The sequence below is a fragment of the Colias philodice genome, chromosome 1 (genome assembly GCF_061535455.1).
Source record: "Colias philodice isolate Cphi_HAF_F1 chromosome 1, ilColPhil1 Martin Lab GWU primary, whole genome shotgun sequence".
Lineage (NCBI taxonomy): Eukaryota > Metazoa > Arthropoda > Insecta > Lepidoptera > Pieridae > Colias > Colias philodice.
The window spans coordinates 1269789-1294603 of NC_143086.1; the positions used below are offsets into that span (position 1 = coordinate 1269789).

A 24815-nucleotide genomic window follows, 5' to 3' on the forward strand; every position below is an offset into this window, starting at 1 on the left:
TTTATTATTCAGTCAGTGATCTGGGTGAGTAGGGCTGTGCCTCGTATGATCCAGAACTCGGAGGGCATGTCTGCTGGGAGGAGGACGGGTAACACAAAGTTGGTGCTATGGCCGGTGGTGGAGAGGGTCCCGGCCCTTTCCGAGGTCTTGTACAGGGGAGCTTCGTACCGCGGGTCCGGCTTCGGGAGGGACAGCACCGGCTTGAACCACACCACCGGGAGGGAGGGGTTCATTTGACCTGACAAAAATAGTATGTCAAAAAATGAAGTTCTGGATCAAAATAGTATTGTTTTACAAAAAAAAAAAGCTAAAAAAGTAGTCAAGCCTAGAATAATATTTTGGGGTTTCTAAATGCACACAAAATATTCGTTATATTCACTTTGAATATACTGTAACAGGAATATTAAATTCCCTAGAACAATAGGTAATGGAATATCGCCCGTCAAAATGTGTTTCAAACTAGTTCTGTGTGTGAAGTTCAATGCTTTTGCGAAATGTTTCTCTTTGTTGCGATGCGAATTTTGAGAAAAGTTTTTGTGCACGTGCGTTTTTAATAAAGTTTTATTTGATATATTTGTGTATGTTGGTTTCAAACGCCCATAAGCAAACATATACTAAATAAATTATTAATATTATAAATGCGAAAGTAACTGTCTGTCTGTTACTCAATCACGCCTAAACTACTGAACCAATTTGCATGGTTCAGACAAACCTGGCAAAGCATCAGTGAGACAATTTTTCTTGGTGTCCCACCGACCCGCGTCTATAAAAAGTCCATGGATGTTCACCCCATCCTCTGGTCGTTCCAAATTTCCAAAAACTGTGGGCGCATCATCCTATATAACACAAAAAATCATATAATTAAATGTACATGATAGATCAGCAAAATATGCCGTTAAGATATAACTGCATGAGCATATTAAGGCAAAAATCAGCTATTATAGAAAAAACAAAAGTCATATTACAAATTTGAGTACACTGCATCGTGCGAATGTTAAAAATTAAAATCATTTACCATGCACGCGACTGATATGAACATAAATGAAAACGTAAACAAGTCATTAACTCCTTTAAAATCGTAAACAACGTTTATGCCTTATTGCAGATTAAGATTTTTATGCAGCAAGCGAAGTTTTCTATTTGCGTTAATTTAATTAAGGCTCAAAATCAAGTTGTGGTCGAAGCATATGTCTAGTGTTATTGATCGAGGGGAACCTGCCCTCCATTCAAAAATACACCCTCAGACGAATCTACGACATAATAAACTTATAGCAAGTACAGGTAGTAAGTAGTTCACCCAGAGTATTGTTTTTGTACGTTGTAAAATTCAAAAAGTCCTTCCCATAGTTATAAGTGGTGCTAGTAACACGATTTTCTTTATATAATTATTACATACGTGCGTGCCAAAACAATACTTGAAACATGGCCTATACATAAATACAATGCAAAGCGTGTATTGTTATGTGTCAATCACAATATATTCACCACGAACTAACATAAACTAAACAACACTGTATTATCCGTGCATGCCAAAACTTACTCTTATTATTAAAAACAATACTATTGCCTAATGGTGTTAAGTGATACTTATTATCTTCGTGCTAAAACTTAGGTACTCCTAATACAACCAATACAATACGATACTTTAATGATAAGGTACTATTTTCTACACAAAAACTACTAAACTAAATTAATCACTATTATTGTGAGCGTGCCAAAACTTACTTCAACAATACCATTCCCTAATGATACGTGCCATTTTTCACTACTAAAGTTACTTAAACACAAACATACCTTAACCTTCCGCTTATTATACTTATACACGTCTTCCTGAGACAAAAAGAACGGTACAGGCTCAAAGTCGAACATCAAAGCGTCGATAGGAACTCGATACCGGCGCGCGTAAGCTTGCAGCGAGCCAGTTAGCAAGCCTTGAGGGAAGAACAAGCCAGATACCCAGCTGCTCACTTGAGCACCCTCTTTAAGCCATTTCTGTGAATACCCACTTAATTTAAATATTGTTTTTTCGGAGATTCCTTTCAATGTTTGCTAATTGATTTTTATACTTAGGAAGGAGTAATTATCGAGTTGGTAGCCGATTATTCTCGATAGTTTCGATATATTGAATCGACATTAAAATAGTGACTAGATACACGTGTCTAAAAGTTTTAATAGATTAATCAACGTAGATAAAGATAAAAAGTTTTTGGTAGTATTCTAAGTTACATATTAGGCACACTAGAATAAATAGGCAGGAAATATGCGCTTATAATTGCGAATTTCATATAAAATGTTTGCATAAAAAATATGCTATTGCGAATCGTGATATCTGACAATTTCTGAGTTTATCTTTTAGCTATTTACATATTTTTCTATTTTCACATTTCAGTATATTTATTCTATAAAGGACAACGGAATGTTCATTATGGGAATAGCTCAATACAAATAATATAATAGAATTCTTATCCTGCTCGGAAATAAAATTCTAGTGTGGTGTATCTCTGACCTATAAACCCGTCAACCTACTGACATGATCCGGGGCACTGGGTCTCATGTGTGTTGCACTAAAATTATTAATTCCTGTTTGAGAAAATACGATAGTTCTAAATAAAATAAATATAATATAGTAATAATATATTTTTGACAAGTGTGTAACTACGTACTAACACTTATGGCTGGTTTACACTTTGATTAGTGTGAGTGCAGGTGATTAGTGCGAGTGCAGGTGTGTAGTGCGAGTAGTGTCCAATTCAACTGCGAGTGCAGGTGATTAGTGGGAGTGCAGGTCAATGGTGCAATTCGCGACGCTACACACTACGCTAAACACTAAACACTCGTGTCCAGACGTGTTTAGGCAGGCACACTGCGAGTGAGGGGGAAGGGAGGGCGCGCGGGACGTGGCTACTCGCAGTCCACTCGCAAGAAAATAGAACACGCTTCTATTCACTTTACTACACAGCCTACTAAACACTTGCACTAAACAGTCGCTGTCCACACGTAGTTACTAAACACCTGCACTAATCACCTGCACTCGCACTAATCAAAGTGTGAACCAGCCATTATTTTTCAATTCGATTGTTATTGAATTATTATAAAAGTGTGAAGTTTACTAAGATTATCTAGTACTCTATATTATGCTATAGCAAGTTGAGCAATATCTACAAAGGTAACAATATGAAATCGAAGAACGTGCAGTATTCTACGTGACATAAAAGATAACTCGAAACATGATTCTACAAACTATTTCTTACGAAGGAGTGTCTCCTTTCTTACAATGCAGTTTCATTCAACAGGAGTCTAAGCTTTGCACAGATCTTTCGTTATTAATATTTTACAGGACCTTTTTTATTTAGTTTTAGTTAGACTTCAAAGTAAAATAATAATAAATTAATAAGTTATGAGATCAATCGTAATCGAATTCGATTAATGACTAGTGTGTAAGTGTTTTATAATATATAGTTGTGTACGGTGATTAACATTTGAAGCATACAATCTAATTAATAACTCAGGCCCCGGAATCACAGACACAATAGAAAATCTATTGTGCCGTGGACCGATCGGGGCTCAATGGGTTAAAAGTTCTTGTACGATTCTTATGTTGATTCGTGTGAGATACTCTTCAGATCTTACATAGAAATATTATAAATTACGCTGCTGCAAATTAAGGGGGTTAAAACTGTACTGTATTAAGTTTTGTAGAACATTTAGAACAATACCAAGTTATGAAGTCATCTTGACCAGCGTTGAAAAATATAGTTTTATTAGGATCATAATGCATCATATACATAACTAGCAGTGCACCCTGTCTTCGCCCGTTGTACATATGATAAAAAAAAACTTCAACTTGATTATAGTATACATAACATATTATTAAAGTAAACTTCTACACATATTAAAAATTAAAATTCTTACCTCTATAAAGTCAACCCTCAACGTAAGATCATGTATCCAGCTACCAAGTGACTTGAGCGAGTTGTAGCCCTGTCTGTGCCACATGGCTGGGACTTTGTTGTTCAGGAACGAGTTGAATACTTCCTCGTAAGCTTCCGACATTACCACTACACCCTGGATAGAAAGTAGTGTAGTATCTTAGAGCAAACGTGTATGGAATGTTGGGAAAGATAGGCTTCTTTGTCATTCCTTTGAAATGTATACGAAATTGTCTACCTATTTTAAACTTAAATACACATATTTGAACTATCGATATAATTAGGTAGGTATATTTAATTGCAAGAGAAAAATGGTAATCATGTTACCCAATCCTCTAAAGTAGTTTCTACCCTACGGCGAGATAGGTAACTTTAAATTACTTATAAAGTTCAAATATTGTGAAAAACGGTGAATATAAGATTGAAGAAATCATTCAACATCTAATGATTTCTGTATTAGAAAGATTGAAACAAAAAGTTAGTTTTAGAAAGTTTTTCCCGGTTAGTATAGGTTCGTAAACGCCCATTAATTTTTAAGTTCTGTGTGAGACAAAGACAATGTTACGTTTTAGTATATAATATAGTTTTATCTCATTCTATTTCATAACCATTGTGTAACGAGCGAGAGAGATAAATCTAGGTTTCAGCTTTCATTGCTTCCAGTTTCATTCTAAAGGCTCTACGTATAAAATATACCTGTTGCATTCAAACACGTACCAAACTATTATAAAAGTATATATCATAACATTATACACATCAAAAAGTAACTTATCTATGTCTTAAAGAAGTTCATTAACTTATATTTATGTAGAAGGACTTTAATTAGAAAAGTTTCCTGAATTTATTTTCCAATATCATCGACTGTTTCATACGGCCAAATTAACCGATCTATAATCCAGAACAATAATATGAACTACTAGCGGTCCGCCCCGGCTTCGCCCGTGGTACGTGTTAACATTTTCTCTCCATAAGAACCATCCTCATACTTCAAGGAATATTATAAAAAAAGAATTAGCGAAATCGGTTCATCCGTTCTCGAGTTATGCGCTTACCAACACATTATGCGATTCATTTTTATATATAAGAAGAAGAAGAAGAAGAAGATTATACCGGTTGCATTGTGCGGTGTGCCTATATAAATACAAATGCATAACTTAATCCGTTAGCCATTCGCAAAGCAAACACAAAAGACCAGCGCCCAGCGTATCTAGGTCTCCCGGGCATTTGAAAGTTCTAGGAATTGGAGGGGGGAGGGGGGAATACACGTGTGCTAGATGACATGCGCGGTGAGCACCACAGCATCGATTAGTGCTCCCGCCGGCCTGAGTCTAGGCTCGGCGCACTTCATAAAATGCATATTTCGAGTAATCAAATTGATTCGTTTGATTTTTTTTAGAGGGCAGCTAGAATGCGATGGACTTTATTGTATGGAAAACTGGGATGTTTTGATGGAGAATTTTTTTAAGATTAGCTTGACAAAATAATTTTTAGGAACAAAAAATTATTATTTATAATTATTCATTTTTAACTAATATTGAAATACTTAAGACTTAACGTTGATACATATTCATTCATGTAGCTATTCAGTTCAATTTTTTTTTGTTTAGAATTAAGAGTTGACACTTGTAATCGTGATCGGAACACAGATGGCACTATGCTCGCAGTTCTCTAACATCTAATTCTCTGTATATAAAATTATTTTGAATTAGGTTAGGGTTGAAGGAGATTTATTTGTTGACACGTGTATACTTATAAAAAAAATTGTTTTCAAATATTCGATAATTCTATGTAGCTACCCGGTATTGATCTGCCCCCTCATAAAGAGAAGAAAAGATATAGTCCTACATCATTAACTTTTAATGAGTAGGTGTAATGGAAATCTTTTCCCCGAGTGGGATGCACTTATTTCTATTTCAGTATCGTAGCTAATTATCTTGCTTAAAAAGACTTTTCCATACAAAAGGTATGGAAAATAACGTAGGGAATCGAACTGAGGACTTTTTGATTATGTCTGGTACCTAAGTTAATATACCTACCACAATGCCAGTAACTAGTGTTAATTATTTTATCAAAGAGATTGATAGAATTTCCAAAGGGTAAATACCGGGAAACCGGTATACTTTTAAACAATTTAAACTTTAAATTTTGAAAGTTAGTTAAACTTAGTTAATAGATAGATTCTCAGCGTGAAGTTTTGGCTTTGGTTTCATTAAGGTAGCGGAGCGGAGACAAGACTAAGATAAGATTAGAAATAAGAATACATACATACTTATATCTAAATACCAATTATTATTAGTGCAATTTTTGAAAGTTTTTTTAGGTAGGTAAGTACCTATATGTATTTTAAAGTAACTATGTAATATTTGTAAGATTGTCAGAACTATTCAATACAGATTGTATTGAATAGTACTCCTTTCTTATTTAATATAATATTAATATCAAGCTTGAAAATGAACTGATGATGAGATTTCTAAGAAACTAATTTTTAAATCCAAAGGAGGTCTACAGTTCGTATCTAATAACATATGCACAATGTCTCGGAACATCAATACACCGTGATGAGTAGCATCGCAAACCATCTTGTTTATTCGCTGAATAAATATCAATATCATGGTTTCCCATATGGGTTTATTCCATCGCTAATATTAGCGATGGAATAAATCCGTTTACCTCCCCACCCCTCCTCCCCCCGCTCCTCTCCAGCGGAACGCCTCCATACGGAGCTCTCGCTCGCACCGTTGCCATGGCAACGCGTTCTATTATGGCGCTACAGCTGTTTACGGAGTTAGGGCAAAAAGATACGGATCCCTAAAAGCTGTTATAATAATATTGAATGTACTTATGAAAAAATGTAATTTTGTCTTGGAATATTTCTATTAAGATTGAGATTTAAAATCCGGGAAGGATTAGATAATATGTTATAATAAATTAATAAAATAGTTCCTAGATAAAAAGAAGAGTCAGATATCTTATGTTGGAAAATAATTGATATATACGTTAATAGATTGCGTGGATTATTGTAATTTGTAGACAATGAAACTCGAACTTCGTCTGTACCAAAGTTTTATTTAGGAAGGGGCTGTTACGAGGCGGAAGTATGTCTCTTATAACTCTTTAAACTTTCTGAAAAAGGTTATGTGGACATTTAAAATAAAATTTAGAACAATAGAAGTTAAGAATTCGAGTCGAAGAGTTGCTTAACTCGAACTACAGATGCTCCCACATTACCTATATATGTTTTGTTTCTATTTGCTATTCCACCAAACTTTCTAAACCTGTGGTCATGTTAAAAACTCAATTGTAATAAGAATATCCAAGGTTCCACTTACCTTTATAGCCTTCTGCAGTTCATTTAACGAGGCGTGTATCAGCGCCAGCAGTTTGTTAAACCTGTCCGTTTCATGCAAGAGCACAGTCGTTAGCGAGTGGAGTTGACCCATATCGTCTGGTACCATGAGGTCTGGGTGTATTTGCGTCCTGTCTATCTTAGTGGCCACATTAGCGCGAGTAGATTCACAAATCCGCCAGACTATTTGTTCTGGCGTTTCTCCCCCACCACCGCCGCCTGTACGCGGCTGTACGTCCACTATTGTCTGGACTAGTGTGCTGGTTTCTTTATTCTGCAAAGGGGGTTGACTTCGAATTTGTCTTGTAAAGATGTTTTTCTTTTAGGTCTTACTTATACATACACTGGCTGGGAATAGTATCCGTTCTTATAGTGCTGCGTAAGTTAATGATAAAGATAGTTACAAATTTTCAAATTGTATACAAAAAATAGTGTCAAATGCATTGCCGATATCATGTGGGTTTCGAGTCTTAGCATTGGAAATACATATATATTATCGTCAATATTGTATAACTTCTGCGAATGTGGAAGCCATTCAACTACTTTAACTTAAAAAAAAAAAAAAACATATGAACGATTTCAATAAAATATTTGAACCGCAGTCCTATGAAAGCTGCCTACATATTATGAAGCAGAACTAATTTGTAAGCCAATCAGATCACTAGGAATAACCCCAGGCACGTAATGTCGCCATAAATGTGTATGAATAAGGTACTCAATGCGGCCACGCGTAATATCGTGCTCTCGAACGAAATAATAGGAGATAATTTTCACTGGAGCCTAAATAATCAGAAACAATAATTGCTCTTGGAACAAACCCCACAATCACGCATTGCAGAACACCCTGTATTTCGGCGTATTGTAAAATTACCCGACATGTTTTAATAAACTATCGCACTGTTCACGAGAAAAAATTGAGAGGGTTCATTACCTATAGGAAGTAAATGAAGTATCATAAAGCTAACAAGTGGTTTAATTAAATGGACATTCGCAATCATGTTATAATTGGCAATCTCTATTATCCAATCCGCCCTACACACGCACGTAGGTATATAGCATTCCGATTAACAGACCAATCACACAGGTATTAACGATTGATTATGTACCTCAAATGCAATATTAGCATTGTCATGCATCCCGAATATTTCCGGGTCCTCTATCCCGGGCAGAGTTTCGATGTACTCACGGACCTCTTCCAATTTGTCTGCCCGGGGACAATAGTAGGTCCCAGAGGAGGAATATTTATAGTCTGGTTCGAGGGTTGGTGCGGAAAAGAAGAGAGTCAGTATGGTGGTGAGGCAACGCTGGTCCCACATGTCGGTGACCCGACCTCCATATGTTATTTGACCTAGGGATAAATGATTTTGCTATTTTATGCATTCAATAGGTAGGTATGCTTAATTGTTGGCATACTATTTTAATTCAATTTTTTAACAAAAATACATGGTAACTCTAATTATTATTTAAACAATACTTAGCAACTATAACTAAGTTTGTCATTAAATTTCTGGAAACTAATGGGATCTTGTAATCTCGATTCTCGAATCTGTTCAAACTGAAGTTCTATTCATTACGCGACTTCTGAAATTCACCTCAAGCAGCTGTTTGGAATACAATGTTAAGTCGAGTCAGATCATTTGTATGAGCAGATTCTACGAAATATTGGTAAAGAGGTTCATATCTGAATACACTTTATGTTCGACATAGATATTCTTGTGTTTCATTTATTCATTCACTATAATGCATGAGCACTCAGAAGTTCGAATATTCGAGACGAAAATGCATGTGGTCATGAAGTATTCAAAGCGTCGGCCGTCGGTCAAGCGCTTATGATTGGTCGTATTTTAAATCAATAAATATTTTGTAACATTGACATACATTTGTGCTGTTGAAGTAGGTAAGTTAGAAATAATATGCTACATATTATGCTACAGAAATTTGAATTTGAAAACTTCTTTACACGCGCCCATCAGAAGGTGAAGCTGGTACCAATTAAAAATTTTGTGCTGTGTAAAAGTTTAGGAAACATACATAAAACCTGTAGCTATGCTACGTTGTAAATTAAACGAGAAGCTTGTTTAGCAAGTCAGAAATAATAAACCTTCCCCTGTGACCAATTCCTAAGTTCCTAAAAACAAAATAGGACTAAATTCGTAGATATATATTAATTTACCTACTTATATTTTAAAGCGAAAAATGGTTCGAAAAAACGCAAATATTTTCCTGTTGAAATTTTCCACTTACTGGTAATATACTCCAGAGCATCCCAGGGTATGTGTCCATCTTCGCAGAACATTTGTAGGTTTAGCATGGCGCATTCGCGGTCGCTGTTATTGAACTCATATGTGATGTTCCACCCGAGGGGACCGAACTTCTTGCGCTCTTGGATGATGGCGTGGAACATGCAGATACCGAAGAGCATGGTGCGCCAGTCCTGACCGAGCACTGGACAGAAGTGGTACATTTTAGTATAATTTCCTATTAGTCCATTGAATGAGTCCCTCCAAGGGGGGTCTAGAGTGCGTGAGTTAGTAACGTAAGGTGTTTCTTCGGAAACATGTCAAGAGTCCCTAGGTAATAAACATACTAAAACCCCGGGCCACTAGGAGGAGCCCCGGAGTGGGGGGAGGGGGGAAATGGGTCCATTTTTTCATTTTTCGCTTAAATCTCAAAAACGGTACATGTTAGAGAAAAACTTTCAAGGAAAAGTTGAAAGGCCATAAAATTATCTACAAGTTGTACCTAAATCATTTTTTCCTATCCTACCGTTTCTGAGTTATACGCAGTAAAACATGATTTTGGCTCAAACAATTTCCACATCAATCGATCAAAAAATATTTCTTTCTTCCAAAAAACTCAAATGTGCAACTTGTGACCAGTACTGATAGATTGCTCTTAATTAGTTCTATAATTGGTAAAATAAACACATATTAATCAGTTCTTTAAAGAAACGAATCTTCAATGGCGGCGCTTATCATTCCCTCTCGCTCACACACGGCCGTATGGTATGCAAAAAAAAATGGAAAAATAAAATTACTAAAATGTATTTGATTTTCCCTATAATAGTTTTTATCATAAATTTACAATGACAATTATGCATTTGCGAAAGTAAATAATGTTTTATTGGAATTTGACAAAATATGTTCTTTGGGAAAAGTTGTTCAGTTTTATGGGCATATTACAAGTATTATGGGGATTTTATTACATTCTGTATACGTAAATATGATAATTCATATAAATACACAAATACAATAACAAAAAAGTTTGCCAACAAACAATTTGAAATAATTAATAAAATAATTATCAATTTACGTTATTTTTATTTTCTTTTTTGCTGATCCTACCATCTGTCAAAGTCAGCTTTGGCCGCCATTGAAGATTCGTTTCTTTATTGAACTGACTAATACCTCCATGGAAGCCTTTAGGCGGAATCGATTGTCAAAATATTATATTAGGGCAGTTTGAGTTACTGAACTTGATCTTTTTATTTTTTTCATCCAAGAAACTCAAAAGTGCAACTTGTGACCGATACAGATAGATTGCTCATAATTAGGTCTATCATTGCTAAAAATACCAGATTCCACCACGGAGGCGTTTACGGGGAATTGAATTTTATCAGGGTAGTTACGATACATGAACTTTTTATTTTTTTTCTTCCAAAAAGCTCAAAAGTGCAACTTGTGACCGGTACAGATAGATTGCTCATAATTAGTTCTATCATTGATAAAATTACCAGATTCCACCATGGAGGCGTTTACGGGGAATTGAATTTTATAAGGGTAGTTAGTTAAAAAGTTCATGTATCGTAACTACCCTAATAAAATTCAATTCCCCGTAAACGCCTCCGTGGTGGAATCTGGTATTTTTAGCAATGATAGACCTAATTATGAGCAATCTATCTGTATCGGTCACAAGTTGCACTTTTGAGTTTCTTGGATGAAAAAAATAAAAAGATCAAGTTCAGTAACTCAAACTGCCCTAATATAATATTTTGACAATCGATTCCGCCTAAAGGCTTCCATGGAGGAATGTGTTTATTTTACCAATTATAGAACTAATTAAGAGCAATCTATCAGTACCGGTCACAAGTTGCACTTTTGAGTTTTTTGGAAGAAAAAAATAAAAAGATAAAGTTCAGTAACTCAAACTACCCTAATATAGTATTTTGACAATCGATTCCTCCTAAAAGCTTCCATGGAGGAATGTGTTTATTTTACCAATTATAGACCTAATTAAGAGCAATCTATCAGTATCGGTCACAAGTTGCACTTTTGAGTTTTTTTGGAGAAAAAAAATAAAAAGTTCAAGTATCGTAACTACCCTAATAAAATTCAATTCCCCGTAAACGCCTCCGTGGTGGAATCTGGTATTTTTATCAATGATAGACCCAATTATGAGCAATCTATCTGTACCGGTCACAAGTTGCACTTTTGAGTTTTTTGGAAGAAAAAAATAAAAAGATCAAGTTCAGTAACTCAAACTACCATAATATAATATTTTGACAATCGATTCCTCCTAAAGGCTTCCATGGAGGAATGTGTTTATTTTACCAATTATAGACCTAATTAAGAGCAATCTATCAGTACCGGTCACAAGTTGCACATTTTAGTTTTTTGGAAGAAAGAAATATTTTTTGATCGATTGATGTGGAAATTGTTTGAGCCAAAATCATGTTTTACTGCGTATAACTCAGAAACGGTAGGATATAGGAAAAAATGATTCAGGTACAACTTGTAGATAATTTTATGGCCTTTCAACTTTTCCTTGAAAGTTTTTCTCTAACATGTACCGTTTTTTAGATTTAAGCGAAAAATGAAAAAATGGACTCATTTCCCCCCTCCCCCCACTCCGGGGCTCCTCCTAGTGGCCCGGGGTTTTAGTATGTTTATAACCTAGGGACTCTTGACATGTTTCCGAAGAAACATCTTACGTTACTAACTCACGCACTCTAGAACTTTTTATTAAATGGACTATATATATTATGTGCCTTCAAAAATATTTTATAGTCATCTTTATAAGTAAAAAATTGGCACGGTATCTACCATGATTTTCAAAGAAGTCCTCGTCCATTTCAATCATAGCCCGCTTGACGTTCGCCTTCAAACCCTTCGGTGGTTCATTGGTGACCTTCACGGAGTTCTGCAGAACAGACACCGGGAACTTGGGAGTGGGCATCGAACTAAGGTACAGCCTGAAGTCTGGATGCAGGCCACTGTTCTCACCGCCCATCTGGGCGACTATCACTTCGAGACTCAACATCCATGATGCCGCCAAGTGACAGTTCTGTGGAATAAGCTCTTCTATTGTAGCTGTATGTTGTTACTACGTATTATTTAATGTAGAGAGAGGTTCGTAAGAAAAAAAAATCCCGTGTTTTGAGCAATCAGTTTAATAAGTTTTAAAAATCTGTGGTGTATGCGGTACCTAATCACAGCTATGCACATTGTATAATTATGTTGCTTATATACTCCTGTCAATTTTACAACAAAACACTCCCCCTCTAAAAAATACTTAATAATATGTAAGCACCTGCAGGAACACCCAATCGCCCTTCGGTTTCGCTGCGTTTATCATCCTCTCGGCGACGGGCCCTTGTCCCTGGCCCAACGAGATGGAGTGCAACCGCTCCCGCATCCCCATTTCTGTGGCGAACTTCTGGAAAGCTCCAAAAGGATCAGACCCCGTGCTCAAAACGAACACCAGCGGTATTGGCGCTGCTGTGTCTGCGTATCTGAGAACAATATCATTCTATTTAGATTTTAGTGGTTTTTTTCTAATATTTGAAAATTATTTCAACATTTTTCAAAGTTCAATTTTTATGGTTATTACGGCCCAACTTTGGACTAACTAGGTTTTGTTGATTCCATTTTTGAAAGCTGCTACTTCCCGTATTTTAATTTGGTCTAGTTTTTACAATCATGCTATTTAAGAGAACCCGTAACTATTTACATTAAAAATAGTAAGAAAAAACTGCAGTTTTATTAAAAAACATTAATAAGAGTCCAAGGCCGAAATAAATTAGGTAGGTAACTAGTTTCTTAATGTTTAACATGAAGCATTGAATGTTGTTAAAAAAGTTTTTATAGTATGCTGCTTCAATAAAGAATAAGCTCACATTTCGTATTATGTATATTCATCGATTATCGCAGAAATTCATAAACTTGAAACAAGTTAAACCATACAGTACGAAGTCGAACGCCGGCGGCGATATATTTCAAGCAGCTTTCATTGATTTCCTATGAAGTAAGCAATCGGCATCCCCAATGAATTATGTACGCAAGTTAGGATTTATTTAAAGACACTGAAGTTTCAGTCAGGGCAGGCCTAGGTAAGTCAAAGTCATTTGTTCGCTTTTCCGAAGTAGGTAGAAAGTGACAGACGTTGCACTTGCATCCCAGTATAGGTAATTTAACCTGATCTCTATGTAATTCATAGTAATCTATATCTAGGCTCTATATAGTCTATACTATTTATTAACTTACAGAATTTTATAGCTTGTTTATTTGAACGTACTTCTTTCAGGGACTCGGTAAATCTTTCACCGTTGGATTTACAGTACGTAATCCCTGGGTGCAGGCCTGTGGCCAGCGGTTTCGCTCGCGGACAAATTCGCAAACAACGCAACGTTTGTGTCATACAAGTATTTTTATAGCTAATATAATATTGTTTAATTTTTAATTTATAGGTGGACATTTAGGTACCACGGTGACTACGGGGGCAATCGCTCACTTAATTGTTTGTTACGTCGTAATAAATGATATTATAATTTATAATGATAATTAAATTACGTTTAAAATACATGTTAAAAATGTTTGATATTAAAACGTATAATATTCAACGTAAAAACAAACTACAGACAATATAATGATAATAAATATTCTGTTATTTTATAAGCTATTGTTTTCTTTTTTCTTTTTTAATAGATATGTATATTTTTCCCGCCTTTAAATTGAAGAATTTTTAAAACTTTCGTTTGCGCGGGAATGCATACATTGACACTCGTAGTAATTAACAAAATGGCGGTATAAATGTTGCCATATAAAGATTATGTCCATGAATTTAGGCGAGCACAGTGCCACCGTGTTAACAATCATCACTGAGATATAAGGCAATAGAAAATATGTAATACACATAATAACCATTAACTGAAAAAGATAAAAATTAATTTAGACTGCAAGATAAAGACAACCTTTAATAATATTAAATGAAAATTTATACGCATTACACATACATTACTAGAAAAACTCAATAAATAATATAATTATGATAATAGAAGTAGCAAGAAATATGATTTTATTCGTAATTAAAATCATCTTCAGTGAGATTTATTTTGTCAGGTAAGATAATGGTTTCAAATTATGAATGAAGAAGTTTTGTATTGATCCATAATTTTACGCCCGATAATATGTTACAAATATAAATAAAATAAGCAAATATTATAACTTTTCTGATCGATCTAAAAACTAAACATTTGTTTTTAATTTATTATTTTGTAGTTAGTTTTATTTATTATGTTCGCTGTATTGCATTGGTGTTAGAAAATATGGGGAAGATTTGTAAAATGAAGTGGCAATACCAAGTTCCCTTATTTTGTCATAAAGTTCTGAGTTAATTTTTGTTGTACAGTTTGGTTGGCTTCACAGAGCAAGTAATATAGTAAGAGACGGCACTCAGTACTTTGATTTCGAGCTCACGCACACATATGCATGTATTAGCTAAGGGCGAATCTTATATACCAACATAAGCTCACTTACGTCAAAAATGACACACATTGCTGCCAACATTTAAAAGTTGACGTGCTAGTGATGTATTTTTGAGTGCATATTATCGATAAAACTTCATATCGATATCGATAAAATTTTCGATGCTGGGTAACATCACTACTAGTTCTCATCCTTATTCAAATTTATAGGAAATTAAAAATAAAACACCAACAATGTAGATCAATAAGTTTATTATAATATAATATTTATAATTATATAATAACATTTTTATATGATATTAAAACTCACTATAATAGGCAAAAATGGTTAATTCCATTTGAATTTTGCTGAATATCTTTATTTAGGCATGTAGGACTTAATTCGGTTAACGGATTAAATATTATGTGAATACAGTTGATTCACATTTTATACTTTTCCTTGAAACATTTTGAGGGATTTCTATTTTAAAATCTCGTTCTAAATTTCGATACCAATAATATATCGTTGCCGTTCGGATCGCCATATTGGAATTGTATATGAAGAAGCCGTTGCCCGTTGTTTTCTTTGGACATAATAATATCTCTCCAATTGATTCTACAGCCAGAACATGACGTAATAGAGAAGTTTTCTCATAAATTGTTATGTAATTATTATGTTTTATCTTCCTTATAGAACAGTCATTGGGTCGTAAATCAAATAATTAATAAGTACACACAAAGATTTTAACATTGTTTACACATAACACTTTTTCTTCTTTTTTCACTTTTGGCAGAAATACTACAAATTAACAAATTCAATGTACACTTTGATTAACTGAGTAAATAACAAAATGTACGATTTATGAAGAACAAATTTTGTTTAACTTCCACCAAAACAAAATAAAACGCCATTTTGAATACAAATTAACAAACAACGAATCAACATCAAGACGTTGTCTATGCTTAAGTCTTAACCATTGACAAGAAATCGAAGAAAGAAAGAAATAATTTATAAATGTACTAGCTTAAAATTAAAATGTACAAAAATAAGGTTTAAAAAAAAAGAAGAAATAATAATAAATAATTAAAACTAAAATATTAGATCTTATAATATATGATCACATCGGAGAGGCCAACATTAGAAATATTTTTACTTTTTCTAAATGTTGGCATGCCAGACTCGCCCTCAGGTCTTGGAAAAGTACAAAATAATTTGAACTCTATGTCAATTGAATGAAGTTTAAAATTGTTTGATAATGGAATCCTAACCAAAACGATGTTCTAAGTGTCGACCCACTGGTTGGCTTCCAATTTTATTAAACTTATTATTACCACTACCTTCTTAGATTTTAGTTTAATTAACGGAAATAGTTTAAATTTAACTTTCCTTTGTTTGTGCTAACGTCTACAAGGAAGATATAATAAAAAAAGTGCATTTAACCAAATATTCCAAAAAAATTCACTTTTATACGGAACATATTGTACGTATCCACGTAATTTTGTCCTGGGACCTTGGCGGCTGGCTATTATTACATTTTAGACGGCCAGCTGAAATCGATATAAAGGCCGCGAAAGCAGTCGAACACTGCATTTATTACAAGACCATCAGTCGGAACAGTCGTGCGCGAGTCTCCGAAATAAGAAATTAAGGATCAGCCCTAAGTTGAAAAGACTTGCGAAGATGGCTATCTCACTGCCACAAGATTCTGATTATAGAACGGCCAAAATTGTCCTCAGCAATGGGCTCGAGATGCCTGCATTGGGAAGTAAGTACTTTTACAACTTTTTTAAATAAAATATATCCATGTTATTGGAAGTTTTAAGATTTTTCTTGTTAAATATCCAACCCCCTAATATTTTTCGTGACTTTCAACAAAGTTACTTCCACATGTCTCAGCAACCTGTTGCATTTAAAAGTTTTAAACTTTGTAACTTTTGGTTATTTTGAAATGTTTAGTGTAGAACATGAAATAACTTAGCATTTTAGATTTATTCTGGAAATATAACACAAGATATAATATTTGTTTCAGTGGGAACATATAGAGTGAGAACTGAACAAGAAATTTTCACTCTGGTCGACAATGGTTTGAAGGCTGGCTACAGGCTATTCGGTTAGTTTAATTTTTTATAATATATAAGTTTGTTAATTATCATACACTTTTTTTTTACTTCTTTGAATCTCAAATCTTTAAATCTTTAGTTGAAAAATTTTTGAACTACCTACATTTTACAGTCTGAAATTTCTAGAACAATTTCTTTTGTTTAAGAATAATCTTGTTTATTTTTCTATTTCAATTTAAACAATAAAGGTACTATAATCTATTGCAAGTTTTAATTTAGGAACATATTAGTAGAGATACAGGATAAAACATATTTTACATTTAAAACTTTGAATTGTTATTTCCTTGCTTATTCATAATCTTCTATATTTCAACCGACTTTCAATGAATTATGGAGTTACCAGTGAATTTATTACTTTCATTTGTCTCTAGATACTGCTGCAGTCTACGGAAATGAAGCTTTCCTGGGCCAGGCCCTGCGCACCTTGCTGCCCAAATATAACCTTGAGCGAGAAGATATATTCATCACGTCTAAGCTTGGTAAGTAATACTTTATTGTGAACTGCACGGGTTTGGGTCCAATGCTAAGTGTTTAACACAGAAATAACCAATGATCACATTGCACTTGTAAATAACAGTATAGAAGTATTAAGAGTTATGAAAGTTTGTTTTCAATTAGATTGATATTAGGTACTAGCGGTCCGCCCCGGCTTCGCCCGTGGTACATATTTACGTTTTCTCTACATAAAAACCATCCTCGTACTTCAAGGAATATAATAAAAAAAGAATTATCGAAATCGGTTCAGCCGTTCTCGAGTTATGCGCTTACCAACACATTTTGCGATTCATTTTTATATATAAGATTTATAATTCCTGAAACTTCATATGCATATTGAAATGGGAACATTGAAGTAGACATGTATCAATGCTAAATAAACCTATAGAAATAGGAATCTGCAATCATAAGTTACAAGATTAGAGTATTTGTGAGGAAAAAATTATTATACCATACTTAAAGAAGTTTGATGAGGCAGGATAGATGTAGAAATCAAAATCTATACTATATGTATACTATGGTAGGGGCAATAATGGCCCCTACCATAGTATACCTCTTACCCATTACAAGGAATATGTACTGAAGGGATTTTATTAAATAACGTCATAACTCATCAAGGTGAACCAAGTAACAATCATAAGACCCCATACCGCACTGGGTGACTAACTAGACCTGTGCTTAGGCTTGCATCATCACTGCTTGAGTTGCTTTGCATATTTACATTAGCTTTTTACTCATAGCGATAAATGCTTCAGCACCGGCCGACCACGGTAGTGTGGCGGTTCCCAAAGCATTTGAGAAGTCCCTGAATAACCTGGGACTGGAATATATCGACATGTACTTGATCCACTTCCCGGGAGCGGCGAAGGTGCATAACCAGTCTCCGCAGAACGCCCAGCTGCGGACTGAGTCCTGGAAGGCCATGATTGAGCTGTATGATGATGGCAAAGTGAACGCTATCGGTGTGAGCAACTACACCATTGCGCATCTCACCGACTTTGAGAATAACCATCTCGATTTGCCTGTTGTTAATCAGGTATGGTATATTGTGATTTTTTTTCATTTAGATGATGCGCGCGCGCTGGTGCTTCTGGATTCATTCATTTCTTTTGTAAATATATTTTTTGTTTTTGGGTTTGATTATTTGTTTGTTTGTGTCATTGTTTGATTTTTTTTTACTTTTTAATTTTATGTTCGATTTTTGGTTTTCTGGTTTGTTTTTTTGATTGACAGCGAGATTTTATCACATTCGAAGGCGCGGGCGAAAAGCTTAGTTTCACATAATTATTTAAAATTAATTAACTAGTCTTAATACATATTTTTATTGCTTTGTTTCATGAAAATCGGTCAAACTATCTTTTGAATAATTCTCAGGCATTATAGTACAAAATGTAACATTGGACAAACGCAGGTGGAGTTCCACCCGTTCTGCAACCAAGCTGACCTGCTGCGCTACTGCAAGTCGCAGTACATCTGCGTCCAGGCCTACTGTTCGTTCGGGGGTCTGTCCGTTGGTTCCAACGACCTGATCGATCACCCCGTGGTCAAGAAGCTGGCCAAGAGCTACGAGGCTACTCCAGCCCAGGTCCTGCTGGTCTGGGCTCTGCAGCAGGAAGTGCCGGTGATCCCGAAGGCCACCAGCCCTCAGCACATCGAGGAGAACATAAACCTCAATTTCAGGCTCAATGAGGACGAGATGAAGGCTCTCACCAACCTAGCTCCGGTCACCAGCCGATACGCCTGGGACCCGACTCACGTCCGTTAAATGTTTTCAATGTATTATCGATTTCGATTTGGGGATCCCTAGCAAAATTTTAATGAAATCAACTCTCTTTCGTACTCGTTATTTATTTAGATTTAATTATTTATTTTTTCTAGTGTTATTTATTTGTTTTATTGATTTGCGTTAGAAAAATTTTAATTGTTCGTTGTGTTTTTTATATAATTTTTGAATTCAAGTTTAGTTGTAGTTGAATTTATTTCCGCTAAGTTAGAGTTCAGTTTAACGCGAACTTTATTACCAACTGTGATATTAATAGATATTATAATTCTTAAAAAGATGTTTTTTACGTTCAAATGCTATTTGTTGTTATAGAAAAGGTGTTTCTTTCTAAAAGTTAAAATTTCGCCCGAGATATTACCCCTATTCTTAACTTTACTGTATAAAGTAGTGTAAACGTTAAACATGTTTGAAACATGTCTATTATTATTATATCTAAAATTTAGTTAAAAAAAAATTAAAAACATGTAAGTACCTTATGTATTAAATGGCATATGATACGATTTGGCCTATGTGCAAATAAATGTTGGAAATAAATATACCATCAACTGTGACTTGTTTTATTTTTACCTTTTCTTGGTCACATAACACACAGTCATGAGTGTAGTTATTAGGGATGCGCCGAATACCGAATACATATTCGGCATCTTTTTCACTATTCGTATTCGGCCGAATTATTCGGTTTAGGTGCCGAATATATTCGGTATAAGTATTTCTACTTTCTTGGCTATAGAACTAAATAAATAACTTCATATTATTATTGATTTATGTCATACTATACACAAGTCAAAGAAATCCTATGAAGTGTTGAACCTAAGGTATACAGGGTGTAATCGTTAAGTGTGCACAGGCGATTATTCCATAACTATTACAGATATCAAAAAACGATATACGCGATATACGCGGGTGGCGGGCGGTGAGGTGGGTGAGGTAAGGCTCGCTCGCCACCGAGCCAACAGCTACTTGCGACCCGTTAGAGCCGGTTTACGCATCAAAACACGTCAAAACATTGAACCGAATAATTCGGCCGAATATTCGGTTCGGTAAGGTTTTAACCGAATAGTATTCGGTTATTCGGTGAAACCACTATTCGGCGCATCTCTAGTAGTTATTAATTAACTAGTGCCGATATTTTTAAAACAAATTAAAGTCACAGTACGTTAGAAAAGGAGTGCCTGATTTATAAAAGCTCATTATCACACTGTTTGTATGAATTTTCTGAGAACATTTACTATGGTATGTAATATATATTTTTTTACACCATCAATCGTCATCAAAATATTTTGAAAGAGATAAAAAATAAAATACCATATTATAGTAATTATATACTTATTGTCTACTTAGTATTTGAATTGTTCACCTAAATTTTGAGGTTATGTGAAAAAATTATGAATACAAAAGTTTTAGATCTTTTTATTACCTACAACTTTATCATTTTTGAAGGGAAGCAGCTTATTAAAAAATAATGAGGATAAATTACTGGGTCTGTACTTAACTTACGATTCGATTATGAATACACAATAGAGGAATTTCGATTTTACAAGTAGTTAGGTAATAATGTAGAAAAAAATTAAACAAAAACGAAACATTCTTTTTTCTTGACGAGTATTTATTCAGCAATAAAGTATTCTTACAAAAAAATGTATTCAATAATTACATTATTTTCATGGATTTATCATAAGCACAACATAAAATATGATAACTATAGGTAGGTATATTGAAATCACGTAAATCGTAGTCTGTAGCAAGCTTCCTTGCTCCTAGGTTATACGAGTCATTCCTTCAGTCTGGCTGAAACCCAAAAAGACTTGGCCCTTCACTTGTCTAATGTAGGTTTAAATGTATTATTATATTATATTTTATAATATATTATTATACTATTTCGATTTAAATGTAATCCTTTTGTTATACATAATTTGTAAAATAAGGTTTAAAAAATTATTATTATTTTTTGATAAGATAAAGTGGAGATGAAAAATTGCAATTAAAGTTTGGTTTAGGTTCGATTTCGATTTTAATTTCAACTACCTACTTAATGATATAATTATGCCACACCCCGGACACTCCATATTCCATACAAAATTATCGTTTCGACCTGAGGTTTCGACAGTCACACTAGCATTAGACTGCAAATGTGTGTGTTAACGCTGGGTTGGCACATTTGTGACTTGCGTGTAGGTATGTCACAACGGTCGACCCAAAATATTTATTGCCCTGCACCAAATTTCCAACATTAGGTACGAGTAGGTACATTCAGTTCAAACAAAAACACAACATGTCCGCGACTCGCGAGTTTTCCACGCGGTATTAGTACATAATATTTAGACACTACTCTTAAAACACCAGGTTTAGATACCTACCAATATCACTAACACATTCATCACATCACACATCTACTTAGTACATTTCATAAATTATTGCTTTTGTAATCATTATGTTGTCAAGCGTAATTTTCGCTGTGTATCATCCTTGAGGTAAGCCCCAGCCATATTACTCATGATCGTGCGGGCTGACGTAAGTGTTTACTTTTGGCGGGAGGCGGAGAGGGTCCGTTCTGTAGCGTTAGCTACTATTAAGTATTCTGTGATTATGCTACGTATGTTTCCTAAGCTTACTCTCATAGGAATTTCTTATGAAAACGCGGGAGAAGCCTTGGGTGAAAACCTAAAATTTATAAAAATGGCCAATGTACGTAGTAAAGTCAGTAAAGAGTACCTACCCTAAGTTCTGGAAAGGTTTGGAACAGTCAATGTAAAATGAAAAAAGAAACTTCTAAATAGATTACTTATAACTTTGATTCAAACAACTTGACACCACAACACATGAATATTATAACTTATAATTAGTGGGCAAACAATCTGTTACAATACAATAATAATATTGAGATCATTGAAGTTTAAAAAACTTCTTTGTAAGGAAATAAAATGTTACCCGCGAACAGTTTCAAGTAAACAAAGTATAATCTAAGTAGCTACAAATATCCTCTTATTTCACTCCGTTGATTCCCTTTGTTATTCAGACCTTAGAAATATATTTTTCTTGTTCAGGTTTATTTTCATGAATCTACTTATGTTAGTTTGCATACGATGTTAGATGTGGTTGTTATTGTACTGTTGTCCTTAATTCTGTAAGTACCTAACTAAGTACTTAGGTATTCTTTCCCATTGTGTTTTAAACTTTGTCTCGTACTTTAATAAATACTGTTATCGTAATAATATTCAATAAATGGTTTCCTTTAACGAAATATAGTTATATGGTTCATAGTGGCTTTTTCCTTATAGTGTTTTAGATACCTACCTATACATAATAGGTATTACCGACTGATTCATTGAGAATGAAGGGTTTTTCCAAGATTTTGGGTTGTGAATACTACAGCCGCTGTAGACTTATTTGCATGGTACCTATCAGTCATCTTTTACAAAAATATTTCTTTGGTATCATGGTATTCAAACTATAAAATTATAAAATTATTACATACCTATAAACGCGAAAGTTTAAAAGTGTGGATGGATGGATAGACGGTCTACTGGATGGATTTGTATAAAATTTAATAGGAATATAGTTAGGTTATATATAAATGAGCTATAGAAAAAAGAAATACATGATTTTGCGCGCGGGTTAGTCGTGGGTGAAACCGCGCGGCGCAGCTAGTAGGTATAGTTGTTAAGGCGTTACCCGGCAATTTCGACTATGTTCAACCTCTATAAAGTCTGGTACAACATAAAGCACAATACCGAAAAAAATATATAAAATAGGATGGTCTTTGATCTTTAATTGCTCGCGAGGACTTTTTTCCAAAGTTAATAGATTTCTAGAAAAAAAAAATGTGCCGTGGTCATCGATTTTTCCGCAAATACTCTATAAACTTCGTAACCTGCTGACTTAGAGCTCTGAAAATTTTATGTTTAATAAATTATCAGTTACACAACAGTCCCTGACGAGGATTTTTTGTTTCACTGATTAGTATCTTTTTAAATACAAAATGCGAGGAAAAAAGAAGGTGCAGCGGGAGAGGTTTGAGATCCGTCAAGTATGGTCAAGGTTATTAGCGCATGTATAAGCCTTAACATCGTGGGTGGATTGTGCAGTGGCAGCCTCCCACGCACTTCGAAGACTCGATTCAATTTTCTACCGATTGACATTTTCTGTTCATAAAAGGTATCGATTTCCGTCGATTTACCGTATGCAAACCTCTATTTCTATGCTATCTATGACGAAAAAATATTTACCAGGTAAAAAAAGAAAACCAGCACCAAAAGATTTTGTTTCCAATGTTATTGTCTATTTGTATGACCTGTATTATTTTTTTACTAATTTTTGGAGTGAGCATTTTATCATGTTTATACATTAGGTAGGTATAGGTACATGTATCGCAATAAAAGTTAAAACAGATTTATTTTAATATATTTCAGATTTTTCATAAACTATATTTTCGTTTAATAGATCACTATAGAACTCAAATTGTTAACAAAAAAGAATATTTGTAAAAAAATAAAAACCCTATTGCTTCAATGGTGCATAGTGCATACGTTGATAGTTTGCGTATATTATAACATTATCATGGTTCCGTCGAGCCGCTTTCAGGGACGAGGCGTGCGTACCTACTGTTGTCCAAACATGCGTGATAACATCTGTCAATCACAGCGTTGGATATGTCCTAAGCCCAATAAAACCAGAGAAATAAAATCGTGTTGGTAATAATTGTCTAGTGATACTCACAAAGTACTCAATTGTACGGTCGGACTCTCTATAAACACGGTTCCGAGGCTGGTGCTCACGTACTGAGCTATCGCAAACACTAGCTTTTCCTCCTTCAAGCTCCTGATTATCATCAGCTTCTCGAATGGTGATAGCGTTTCGTTCCAATTGTTCTTCGCTGGAGTCTTATCGTTTTTGTTCACGTGAATCTCCTGTAAAATACTTGGGGAATAGAACCTATAAAAACTTACGAAGGAACAATGCTGTTTTAAAGTGGTAGTTAACTGACGGACTATCATTGATATATTTGTTCATTTATACATACTTAAAATAAACATTTAAATCATGTTGACAATTTAGTATTTTTTTAGTTTTTACTAACGATTAGTAAGTAACGAAACACGTAACTAGGTAAGTAAAAAGTAAGAACAGTATACGACTACATCTATAAAATTGGCTAAACCCAAACATAAAAGTAGCCAGTAGGTATGACACGCACCACAGTAAATGTTCCCAAAGTGATGTCTATTTTCCTAAAGCAATCGTCAAGCAGACCAGCGAAGCTCGGGTCGGACTCGTTCAGGTGGTTAACGGCGAGCCACATCTGATCCGACATAGCCTCTACAGGTGGCTTCTTTCCTGGTACCTACGACAATACGGCTTCGATGGAAAGCTTCTATTCTATATGTATCTATAGTTAGATAAGGTATTACATATATTTATTTGCCACACTATATAGCGTAAACAACTTGATCGATTGTAATT

The 24815-nt window shown here is 34.6% G+C and overlaps 2 protein-coding genes across 3 annotated transcripts in view; one reads left to right on the forward strand and one right to left on the reverse strand.

Annotated features, from left to right (window-relative positions):
• Positions 1 to 24815, reverse strand: part of Dhc16F (Dynein heavy chain at 16F) — a 103882-nt gene continuing 79067 nt past the window's right edge. Inside the window, exons 59-69 of the mRNA XM_089699995.1 lie at positions 24550 to 24696; positions 24072 to 24262; positions 12805 to 13006; positions 12318 to 12558; positions 9520 to 9720; positions 8382 to 8623; positions 7259 to 7549; positions 3913 to 4065; positions 1795 to 1992; positions 713 to 836; positions 1 to 238 (exon numbers count right to left, since the gene is read on the reverse strand). Of these exons, the coding sequence (XP_089556121.1) occupies positions 9 to 238; positions 713 to 836; positions 1795 to 1992; positions 3913 to 4065; positions 7259 to 7549; positions 8382 to 8623; positions 9520 to 9720; positions 12318 to 12558; positions 12805 to 13006; positions 24072 to 24262; positions 24550 to 24696 (2220 nt within the window). The 3' untranslated portion in view covers positions 1 to 8. The remainder of the gene's footprint in view (positions 239 to 712; positions 837 to 1794; positions 1993 to 3912; positions 4066 to 7258; positions 7550 to 8381; positions 8624 to 9519; positions 9721 to 12317; positions 12559 to 12804; positions 13007 to 24071; positions 24263 to 24549; positions 24697 to 24815) is intronic.
• On the forward strand, positions 16243 to 19901 carry LOC149490966 (uncharacterized). 2 transcript variants are annotated; one of them, XM_089696375.1, is made up of 5 exons: positions 16243 to 16722; positions 16987 to 17067; positions 17449 to 17556; positions 18313 to 18608; positions 18984 to 19901. In XM_089696375.1, exons 1-5 carry the CDS (start codon positions 16638 to 16640, stop codon positions 19335 to 19337), a joined length of 924 nt encoding a protein of 307 aa, XP_089552501.1. In that variant the 5' UTR covers positions 16243 to 16637; the 3' UTR covers positions 19338 to 19901. The 2 variants fall into 2 exon arrangements, with proteins under 2 accessions (XP_089552501.1, XP_089552509.1); XM_089696383.1 differs by having other exon boundaries at positions 18328 to 18608.